The sequence below is a fragment of the Heptranchias perlo genome, chromosome 10, assembly GCF_035084215.1.
Source record: "Heptranchias perlo isolate sHepPer1 chromosome 10, sHepPer1.hap1, whole genome shotgun sequence".
NCBI classification, from domain to species: Eukaryota; Metazoa; Chordata; class Chondrichthyes; order Hexanchiformes; family Hexanchidae; genus Heptranchias; species Heptranchias perlo.
This window is the reverse complement of record NC_090334.1, coordinates 32,345,643-32,357,784: the sequence shown is the minus strand read 5'-3', so window position 1 is coordinate 32,357,784 and position 12,142 is coordinate 32,345,643. Positions and strand designations below refer to the sequence as shown.

The 12,142-nt window shown below is 40.6% G+C and overlaps 1 protein-coding gene across 5 annotated transcripts in view; it reads right to left on the bottom strand.

Annotated features, from left to right (window-relative positions):
- The window catches only part of ap4s1 (adaptor related protein complex 4 subunit sigma 1), a 47,387-nt gene that overhangs the window by 15,944 nt on the left and 19,301 nt on the right, over positions 1-12,142 (bottom strand). For 2 of the 5 annotated variants that reach the window (XM_067991405.1, XM_067991406.1), the window contains one exon: positions 1,632-1,709. The exons of 1 other annotated variant lie outside the window; for it this stretch is intronic. In XM_067991405.1, the coding sequence (XP_067847506.1) occupies positions 1,632-1,709 (78 nt within the window). Of the gene's footprint in view, positions 1-1,631; positions 1,710-7,293; positions 9,708-11,337; positions 11,350-12,142 lie in introns of those variants that run through there. 2 more of the 5 variants (XM_067991408.1, XM_067991409.1) reach the window with 2 other exon arrangements.

Here is a 12,142-nt window from a genome sequence, read left to right as displayed (position 1 = left end):
GACACTGCGACAACGGATGAACGGACACCGCGCGACAATCGCCAGACAGGAGGGTTCCCTCCTAGTCGGGGAACACTTCAGCAGTCAAGGACATTCAGCCACCGACCTTCGGGTAAGCGTTCTCCAAGGCAGCCTTCGAGACACACGACAACGCAAAATCATCGAGCAGAAATTGATAGCCAAGTTCCGCACCCATGAGGACGGCCTCAACCAGGATCTTGGGTTTATGTCACGCTACACGTAACCCCACCAGCGGAAAAAAAAGTTATCTGTTCTTAATACAACTGATCATTCTCTCTCTTTCTCTTCCTTTTGGATGTTTCTCTCTCTCTCTCTCTCTCTGTCTTTGGGTTTGTATATTCAGTAGTCCTGTATGTACTGTCTCTCTGTCTGAACACTATTCGACTCCTTTGATTGCCTTGACAACGGGCAGTTGGAAAGATTATCTGTAATCACCAGGCATTGTTCTCTGACTGTATATGCGGTACCTTCCATGGAATCCCACACTCACCTGACAAAGGAGAAAGCCTTTGAAAGCTTGTGATTTTCAAATAAAACTGTTGGACTATAACCTGGTGTTGTAAGATTCCTTACATATATATGTAAGGATCCCAGAAGTAGGTTTTAATAAAATATAAATAACATGGGGACAACCTGATGACCCTTTGAGAAAAACCTATTTTAGGAACTGAGCTTTGTGTTGCCTATTATTGACTAGGTCTCCCTCCTCTGGTAGTATCTGTGCCGGATTTTCCAGAATAGGGTTTCATCCTTGATGGAAACACTTGCTGCAATATTGAGGACATACTGGCTAGTTGATGGTGTAAATAAATTACTCCAATTGTGGTAAATGACTACATGGTAACTTTTTTCCACTATGTCCAATCACCCTGTATTGCTTGTGTATATGGATCCAGAAGAGGTTTTCAATCATTCTGTGGGACATGTTTTTTATGCTTTTTTTTTTGAAAAATGATTTCAATCTTTTAAAAAAATATTGCTTTTATAGTTGTATTTCTGTTGACCAAGTGTGGAGATGCCGGTGATGGACCGGGATGGACAAATGTAAGGACAAAAACATTTATTCATATATTACTGCTTTTGCACTTTGGTAAGAATTTGTCCTGATGCCCAAATGTATTCTTTTCCACTTGCAAAACTGAGCAAATCAAAGCAACATATGATTGCATGTGTATATAGCTTAATTTAAAGATCGAAGATGGACTCCACATGTTTTATTGAAACATGAAATTGCTGCTTGGAAATAATTTGTCTATGTTGTAGGTAAAGAAAACTTTGATCAAAAAATAATCAAGATAAAAGCTTTCTTTGATTGGATGAGGGGTGCGGTGGGAGGGGAGAGCATGATTAAAATGCTAAAGCATGCATTCGTTGTCAGACTCATCTGTAATTTCTAACTGTTGTCATGTGTTCAGATATTCTTGTGGAGGTGTGGGACTGTCCCTGGGAGGAAATACAACTGTTACGAGCCACCAATCATTGTTTACTAAGGTGCTAAGACTGGTAACATTTTCTTTACTTCAAGGTGACAATCCCCTTAAAACCCATCAGTTCTGTTCATCATGCCGATACACGTCAATGGTGATGGAATTCCATAAACAGCTACTTACATATTGCCAATAGAGATTTGGGCCTGGAATTTCCTCGGAGCTGCTTCCACTCTGCTGCTGTAAATTCTGGGCCCATCTCTTTTCAAAAGGAGGAACAAGAAGAACAATGGTCTCTTTTAGACTGTCTTCCAAGTTGTGTGTATTTTAAATTACCAATTGTGCTGTATAGTATATTGTCCATGTTTCTGCCACTGTAAATCATTTTATTTGTAAATAAACCTGGTCAACAGGTTAGCCTGTATAAAAAGCAGCCTTGCATTATGATTTTTTTCTGGTTTGATAGGAGATATTGTGGGCAACCTATAATCTCAAGTATGCAATTTACTGTGATTAGGGTTAATTTTTATACCTGGGCTGCAGTAACCTTGTAGCATAGTGAAAGATGCAGTTTTCAGTTAAAGAAAATCTTCTTTTGCAAATTGTTGATGTGCAGTTTACCTGAGGAAAATGTGTTGGGAAAGGCCCTAATACATAACTGGCAAAATATGATGTATTCTATAAAAGTCTGGGCATTTCTGAGGGTCCACAAAGTCCATAGTGACAGGGAAGGGGGCTCCTAAAGGCCTACAAATTAAACTAAATGAAAGCTGTTACAATTTGACTGGAAAATTGGTCATAGAGACAGCAACTATAGGCTTAGTGATCTCATGGATGCACGATAGTTTCTGTTGAACAGGTGTTAAATTATTTTATGTAAACAGAAATGTTGGTCGGGGGTCCTACAGTGAAGCGACAACTGGGGAACTTGTGGCTATCATGAATAATTTAGGAAATCCTATGCTGGATTACATGACTTTGTAAAATCCAAGATTTCCACTGTCAGTTATAAATGTTAGCAATGTTTCCTGCCTATGAAAACAGGAATGTTAATAAACCTTGAGCAAAGATGGTTTATAAAAGAACACACAATCTGCATAAGGCAAGAAATAATAATGCAATGTTTGTACATGTTATTGGAACTAATAGTCGAATTACTGTTTTCAAAATATGAACAGAGTGGCTGTGTTGCAATCGAATGTCAAACACACAATACAACATATTGAGAGGTTTGCATATTTAAAACTAAGAGCAAATGTCAGCTGAACCTTGGAATGTGCCAAATATACTACATATTTATATAAAATATTTAAAAGACTATTTTGGGATATGTTTCTTTTTGTGTTGTATAGTAACATTGGCAGAGATTCTGCCCAAGGAGTTCAATATGAACAGGAACTTGCCAAAGGTAATGGTGCAGCAATAGCTTTAATATAACAGCATAGTGCTAACATGTTGCCAATGTCTTGTGTATTACTGGGGTAGTAAACTTTTTTTCTCTCCTTTTTAGGTCTCCCTGTACTAGACCCTGCACCCCCTCCCCCCACCACCACCCCCAACAAAGTGCACACCAATACCTAATTGAGTGCAGATAGGTGACTTGTTCTAATCCCTAACAAATAAATCTCCATCTATGTTATAACATCACCACCAGGGGGTGTATGAGAACAACATAGGTTGATTTGCACTCTGATTTCACCTCCCTGTCTAGCTTGATAGAAGATCAGGGAAATGTCGCGAGGCTCGGGAAACCTACTGACATTGCTTTCATCGACTTTCATAAAGCTTTGCTGCTCGTATCCTAACTCGCATCCAGTCCAGTTCATCCACCACCCCTGTGCTCGCTGACCTACATTGTCCCCGGGTCCGGCAATGCCTCTATTTTAAAATTCTCATCCTTGTTTTCAAATCCCTCCATGGCCTTGCCCCTCCCCAACTCTATAGTCTCCTACAACCCTCCAAGATCTCTGCGCTCCTCCAATTCTGGTCTCTTGCACATCCCCAATTTTAATCCCGCCACCATTGGCGGCCGTGCCTTCAGCTGCCTGGGCCTTAAGCTCTGGAATTCTCTCCCTAAACCTCTCTGCGCCTCTCTCTCTCTTTTAAGACGCTCCTTAAAACCCACCTCTTTGTCCGAGCTTTTGGTCACCCGTCCTAATATCTCCTTAAGTTACTCGGTGTCAAATTTTGTTTAACGCTTCTGTGAAGCACCTTGGGACGTTTTGCTATGTTAAAGGCGTTACATAAATGTAAGTTGTTGTTGTGACCTGGTGCCCTCAAGAAAATAAAAGTTGGTAGCTATGGGAGTACATGGCCTCAACTTGCATTTTATCCAGAATATGTACTCCAACTCCACGTTCCTGAGCACGCCTCTCGAGTACTGAGGCAATGTTCTCCACTGTTACCATTCTCCTTCAGCATGTTCAATTGTAAGGATCATTTGAGCCTCTCTTCCAGGCATTTTTGAAAGAATTACAGCAGTTTTTGCAGATGTATTGTTAGCAGATGCAGAATTTTGGCTTTGCACTGCATAAGAGGGGATCTTGATGATATAAATTCACAAGCCATTTATTCCAATTTTTGATTCATATTGATGTCTGGGAGTTCTGGTGAATGCTAACTTTAGTTCAGTCACAATTCATTAGGACCACACCAAGAAGTAGCATGGGGTGCTCTGGTCTTATGTCTTCGATGTCACTAAATTCCCACTGCAGTTTAAGACCATAAGAAATAGGAACAAGTGTAGCCATACGACCTCTCATGCCTGCTCCACCATTTAATAAGATCATGGCTGATCTTCCTTAACTCCACTTTCCCGCCCTATCCCCATATCCCTTGATTCCCTTAGTGTCCAAAAATCTATCGATCGCAGTCTTGAACATACTCAACGACTGAGCATCCACAGCCCTCTGGGGTAGAGAATGTGAAAGATTTACAACTCCCTGAGTGAAGACATTTTTACTCATCTTGGTCCTAAATGGCCGACCCCTTATCTTGAGACTCTGACCCCTAGTTCTGGACTCTCCAGCCAGGGGAAACAGCCTCTCAGCATCTTAGAATCTTATATGTTTCAATGAGATCACCTCTTGTTCTTCTAAACTCCAGAAAATATAGGCCCATTCTGCTCAATCTTTCCTCATAGGACAACCCTTTCATCCCAGGAGTCAATCTAGTGAACCTTCGTTGCACCTCCCTCTAAGGCAAGTATATCCTTTCTTAGGTAAGGAGACCAAAACTGTACACAGTACTGTAGGTGTGGTCTCACCAGAGCCTTATATAATTGCAGCAAGACCTCTTTACTCTTATCCTTCAACCCCTTTGCAATAAAGGCTAACATACCATTTGCCTTCCTAATTGCTTGCTGTACCTGCATCTTAACTTTCTGTGATTCATGTATAAGGACACCCAAATCCTTCTGATTACCAACTTTTCTTAGACTCTCACCGTTTTCAAAAATATTCCACTTTTCTATTCCGACCAAAGTGGATAATTTCACATTTCCCCACGTTATACTCCATCTGCCACCTTCTTGCCCACTCACTTAACCTGTATGTCCCTTTGCAGCCTCTTTGCGTCCTCCTCACAGCTTAAGCTTGTGATGTACAAGACATGAGCTCAAGCAGTTCTTATTTATGGTTCAGAATTCCTAGACATGCAAGAGAAGGGCATCCTTCAACCCATGTACCTGATCAAGGATGTGGTGGATTTATGGCAAGAATGGGAAACTGTTGCAAGTATACAGGATTTGGCCTAACCCGACCTGTCATTGACCACCCTGGAATAGGAATCTGCCTCATGGTAGCCCCATATCTTTGGCAAAGCCTCACTATATGAGGGCCTGGATTAAATGGTTAGTGATAAATAAGCCTAGGTCACAGCATTTGACATGGACATCTCAGCTGTTCTTTGTAGTTCCATACACCAAGCTGGAGGCAGATGTTTTGTCATGTAGCTCATGAGGAAACTGCTGATGGGACTTAAGACAACAGCTGCTGGAAGGCATTACTTGAAGGTTGAGTCTGTCAACCTTGTTTGGTTTAGAGGGGAAAGCAGTTGCTGCTGAAACTCCATTCAACCAGCTGGTCAACTTCAGATTCCACGTGTACGCTGACGACACCCAGCTGTACCTCACCACCACCTCCCTCGACTCCTCCACTGCCTCTGATTTGTCACACTGCTTGTCTGACATCCAACACTGGATGAGCAGAAATTTCCTCCAACTATATATTGGGAAAACTGAAGCCATTGTCTTCGGTCCCCGCCACAAACTGCATTCCCTGGCCACTGTCTGAGGCTGAACCAGACCGTTTGTAACTGTGGCATCCTATGAGCTTCCAACCACATATCCGCTCCATCACCAAGACCGCCTACTTCCACCTTCACAACATCGCTCATCTGCTGCTGAAACCCTCATCCATGCCTTTGTTACTTCTGGACTTGAGTATTCCAATGCTCTCCTGGCTGGCCTCCCATCTTCCACCCTCCATAAGCTTGAACTCGTCCAAAACTTTGCTGCCCATATCTTAACTCTTACCAAGTCCCATTCACCCATCAGCCCTGTGCTTGCTGACCTATTTTGGCTCCCAGTCTGGCAATGCCTCGATTTTTAAAATTCTCATCTTTGTTTTCAAATCTCTGCATGGCCTCGGCCCTCCTTATCTCTGTAACCACCTCCAGCCCTACAACTCTCCCAGATCTGTGCTCTTCCAATTTTGGCCTCTTGTGCATCCATGATTTTAATTGCTCCACCATTGGTGGCCGTACTTTCAGCTGCCTAGTTTGTGAGCTCTGGAATTCTCTCCCTGAATTTCACTGTCTCTCCTCCTTTAAGACGCTCCTTAAAACCTACCTCTTTCACCAAGTTTTTGGTCACCTGTCCTGATATCAAACAAAATTTATTGCGTAAGATAACGCTCCTGTGAAGCACCTTGGGACATTTTACTATGTTAAAGGCTCTACATAAATATAAATTGTTGTTAATGTCAGTTTTGGGCAACAGATACCAGTCAGGAAGTTCCGAGAGGGCACGATAAACAGCACATATCCACAAAATATGGGTGTGCCATCAACCTTCTGACCAATTGTTGGCACCCTCATTGGAAGAGGCAAGGGGAATAAGCAATTTCTGTAGGGTTGGGTCAAAGATAAAATGCTTGCATGCCTAGTGCAGGGTGATTGGAACTATATCAGCTCAGAAGCTATGTAATTCAATACCCTAGCCAGGCAGGTCTGCAGGGAACTGTTAATGATTGTCTCGCCAACCTAGCTTATTTGTGGTGCCTGGAGAGGTACCTGTCATTAGTGGTTGAGATTCTTCCCATTTGACTTCCAATAACACTGAAAGCAATGTTGTAGGGTAGGGTCTCAAGTTTGGCTCTTTGCCAACCTCTACCTAGGTTCTCCTGGCTTAGGTAAACAAAGTGTCTCCTTATGAGGAGAGAATGTTCATTTCAAATCAAGAAAACAGAAACTTTTTACTTGTGTGGATTTCTCATGTGTCAAAAAGTCTCGAAACTCAAGAGGTTTCCTCGTATAACAGACATACGACTGGCCAAATAATAATTTCCGTGGGGAAACACTTCACTTCCATTTGATTTCAGCCTCTATTGGCCAAGTCAACATCTGGAATTTCCCCATGTGTTATGCACCAATATGCTATGTTACTGAGCTGCCTTAATATATTACACACCTTTATTTTGAAGTTTGATACTAATGAATACCGTGTCCTGAACTGTATTTTCAACTGTGCTATCCAGAGATCTGGGCTTTTGAGACGGTGATATATTTTGCTAATGCAAGTATCTATCTGAAGTAAGAAATAAGTCAATATGTAACATATAATCGAAAGAAAAAATGGACTCTGTACTCCATGGAATGATGAAATACTGAATGTGTAGGTTGAAGACATCGAGTTATTTGTAGAGTTGGCACTCAAAATATACAATTAGTGTGTAATAGCAACCAACAAATCAAATAGAATGTTTCCTAGCTTGGCTATACAGTATCATTAAAGGAAAAATCTGAGGAAGTCATGCTTAAACTGGTGTTCTGGTCAGTTAACCTTGAGTACTCTGTTCACTTCTGGTCACAAAGACATAAGGGAGGGCATTCAAGCCCTGGAGACAGTGCAGAAGAGTGTCACAGGACTGACCCTTGGTGTTAAGAGTATTTCGTTGTGATCTGAAAACACTGGAGAAACTTGGGCTTGTCAGCCTTGAAAGTAGATGAATGAGAGGGAACCTCATAACCCATTACTTCAAATTAAGTGATTGACGATAGAGCACAAGTTCATACTAGGACATTTAGGACTGACATCAGGAAATTCTTTTTCAAACACCAAATCATCAACATGTGCAATGGCCATGCAGAGTGAGGGCAAAAACCCTAGTATCATTTAATAAACAGCTGGATCGATGAGCTAGCATAGGCTATGTATGGTCTTGCTCACCAGTGATCTTGCAATATGGATGAACTTTAAGAAGAAGAGGTCAATCAGCAGTACTTGTTGAGCAGTAATGTAATTTGGAGGGCATCACAGCAGAGCCCAACCCTGGCCTCATCTGATGTCTAACATGCACCTTCCAGCTAGAATCTCTGGATACGGCTCAGGAATGGAGCAGTAACATTATCTATTTCCTCCCCTCCCTGGCACAGAGGTGCTGATGCCAGTTGCAGTACCTTTACTGCAGTACCTTTACTGCCACCCAAGCTGAGACCAACTAATTCAGATTCCAGGAATCAAACCTAGGTCCTTCTAGTCTGTTTGAAAGAAAGAAAGACACATTTATATCGTGCCTTTCACAACCTCAGGACGTCCCATAGCGGTTTACAGCCAATTAAGTACTTTTGAAGTGTAGTTACTATTGTAGTTACTGTTGTAATGTCAGAAATGCAGCAGCTAAGGTCCCACAAACAGCAATGAGATAAATCACCAGATAATCTGTTTGTGATGTTGATTGAGGGATAAATATTGGCCAGGACATTGGGAGAAGTCCTCTGCTCTTCTTTGAATAGTGTCGTGGGATCTTTTACGTCCATCTGAGAGGGCGGATGGGGCCTCGGTTTAAAGTCTCATTCAAAAGATAGCACCTCCAACAGTGCAGCACTCCCTCAGTACTGCACAGAAGTGCCAGCCTACATTTTGTGCTCAAGTCTCTGGACTCTGATTCAGAGGCATGAGTGCTACCACTGAGCCAAGGTAGAATGTTAAAATATTTTGAACAAAAAGCAAAATACTGCAGATGCTGGAATCTGAAACCAAGACAGGAAACACTCAGCAGGTCAGGCAGCATCTATCAAGAGAATACAGTTGATGTTTTGGGACCTTTTAAAATATTTTTCTTGACAAATGGACCCAGCCTGTTATCTTCAAATTTTCAGGTGAGAGTCAATCTAATTGAAAGCTGTCACGATGAAATCAATGATAATGAATTGTATTAAAGATAATGGATGTTTTCAGTATCCAGTTAATTTCTACTGAGTGAATACCTATTTTTTTCAGCATGTTAATCATCAATGAGCAGCTCAGTGAAATCAATAAGAATGTTCTGTTCCACAATTTCCAGCACACTTCCCATTGCAATGGAAAACTGCCAGAAATGTAAATAAAGTATTTTATGTTCTCGTTACTTTTGACTTGCTACAATTTAACAGACTGTTAAATAACAGATGACTGTAAAGATGGTTTAAAAACTAGTCAAGGCAAAGTATACACCTAGCAGCAGTAAACAATGTAATTACAGAAATGAATTGGACCATCTCTAATACTATCATCACAAACAAGATTTCAAATTGAATGTTTTCACCTGTTAGTAAACTTCATGCACCTCAACAATTCTTTAAACCAACTGAAATAAGAATTGTTACATTCAATTGGAATTGTGGAGCTCTTGATCGACAATAAGAATACTGAACGTCCTTCAGAATCCTGAGCTTTATAAGGATAATAATCCTGATGCATTGAAGCTGTGTTTTCTATAGAAAGTATTTTTTTATATAAGGAGCATGAGAAACTTGTTCATTATGATAAAAGTCAGGACATCCAGAGCAATCCATAAGGCAGTATTTTTCATATTAGAAAAGAACATTGTGAATGGAGTAGCCTTTGAGCAATTTGCACCTTCCTTTGTTTTAGCCTTCAGTCACTTTGTCAAGTGCAAGCAGAGGGGCAAGGATTCTACTTTTGTTTGTCTCCACAACACGACCATTCAAAATCATTTCATCCAAGATGACGTGGACTTTGTCTAAATTAAACATGATCTGAATAATTCAAATGTTAAAGAAAATGGTAACTAGTTTGAGAAAATATGTCATAGAACAGAAGCATTTAATTCTGAGGTAATTATCTTATTTCTGAATTATAGAATGTAACTGTAAACGGTACTTTGTATCTCAAAAACAAAGCATTTTGAAATGCAGATTGGTTTGCATAAATTACTTCTAACAATGTCAGTTGGAAAATATGATACTGTTCACTGTGAAAATGATTGTTAGCATATGCACAGAAGATTAGTCTTCACTGAAGAAGACCAATATAAACAAGGACATCCCTGCATTTCAGCAGATTTTAATGCAGTTTTTGAATCCTTTAATTTTAACCTAACATTGTATCAGGGTAATGTATATTGGTTGTGTATGTGACACGGACTTGTTATCGCCATTGATATAACACTTAAATCTGTTTCTGCCATACTGGCACACCACATTGGAGCACCAAGCATAATGCCAAGGATAAGTGGGATATATGCTTGTGTTGGTAGTTCCACCCACTAATTTCCCGGTCTCAGTTACATTGTTGTGAGGAAACAGTGAATGCAGGTCAGGTATTCCCTCGCAGAAAGGAAATGTCAAGGCAACTACTCTCATGTATGGCCTGGGATGGTTTCGGAGCCACTTGCGCAAAGAGAAAGGAGCAACTCGCCAGATTTGCACTTTCAGCCATGGATGCCTAATGGCACAGAGATCCAACTGGGAAAAAGGAGTATTATCCTTAAGGGGCAAAAAACAGTTTCTGGGATAAATACTACTCACAAGTAGTATTTAATGTGGATAAATACACGGTTCAAAAAGACACTTAGTGTGGTTCCACAAATAATAATTGTACATTGATGGAAAGAAAGTATGAAAAATATTTGGTACTGATTATTGCTTGATCCTTGAAAATATTTATATATTGTGAGACATCAATTGACAAGAAAGCCTGAATATTAGGATTCAGCATACACCTACTATGTTTATTATGTGGGTAAGATTGCACTTAGAATACTGAACCCACTTGGGTCACAATACCTAAAAGGACATCAGTGAAGTGGCTACAGAGGAAAATCTTTTGCTGCCTTGTTTCCTCTGTTTGATGTGTTTTTTTATTAAGGTTACTGAAACAATATGTTAGTATAAATAAAGGATAATCATCTACTTAGATGGTAAAGTGATGTAGGGTGTTGGGGCACAATGTGGATAGACACAAGTTTGATTCCCTTTCTCAGTGTTGCTGCTAAAACAAATGGGAGAGAATTGTTGCTCGGCTATCATTGTCAGCTACAAGTGCCAGCTGATCAGAAGCAGCACAGCTGGGGAACAATCACCGTCCATCCTCTAGGGACGTTGGACATATTCGACCTGGGGAGATGTAAACTGTGTGTGTTGAGTACCCACATTTCACTACACCGTGAGTAACAGCTGTCATATAATATTCAACCTCATTGAAGAAGCTGGCAGATATTTTAAAAACCGTTATGCACTTTTGATCATTTTCAGAACCGAGTGCTTTCTTGCTGCTAGATTATGCAGTCCCTATTACTGTCGGTGAATATTTGCCATGGGAAGCTAAGTGTTAAAGTAGTAACTCTGATACGCAGTCAACTACAAATAACTGTCAGCAAAAGGATACATCCAACTCGCACTGAAAAAAGAAAATACACAGGTACGGTTAGATGACAAAATCGGGTTTTTCTTCTCTCCTGTGTTTCAATAAAATTATAGTGATTCTAATTGAGAATGATGGGCTGTGCTCGGCCCCACTGCCTGGAAGAGCATAAAATGTCTTTGGGGTTATGTTGGTATTATCATCGTGTCACCAGGATACAGAAACTGATTTCCATAAAAAGTTCAACTCCTTAACAACAACCACTTCCATTTAAGTAATGCCTCTAACGTAATAAAGTGCCGGCATGCTTCACAAATAGACATATAGGATCAGACCCAGAGCCAGGAACGATCAGGTGGGGGAGCCAAAAACTTGGTTGAAGAGCTGGATTTTTGAGGAGGTTTTTAAAGGAGGAGAGAGAAGTGAAAAGGGAGACGGGTTTAGGAAGGGAAGGGGGTGCAGCAGAGTTTTGGACAGGTTGAAGTTCTTTAAAAAAAAGCACATCTGTAGCATTCTATAGTTTCCAAAAAATCCTCTCAACAAAAACGAAAAGACACTGCAGCAGCTGGATTTCCTTAGAAAGAGCTGCCATTAAAGCAAATGATAATCAAGCATTATGAGCTGGCAGAAGGATAACACTTTTGATTTCTGTAAGCCCCCCAAACATAAGCGGACCGAGTGCGAGCCACTTTGTTATATTAAACGCACTTATTTCTGTGAATTAATTTTTATCAGAAAGGGATCCTAACACCCAGCCTCCTTTCTTTAGGAACAGTGACATGTCCTACACATACTGATGGCAAGATGATGTTTATTTTAAACACAAAAT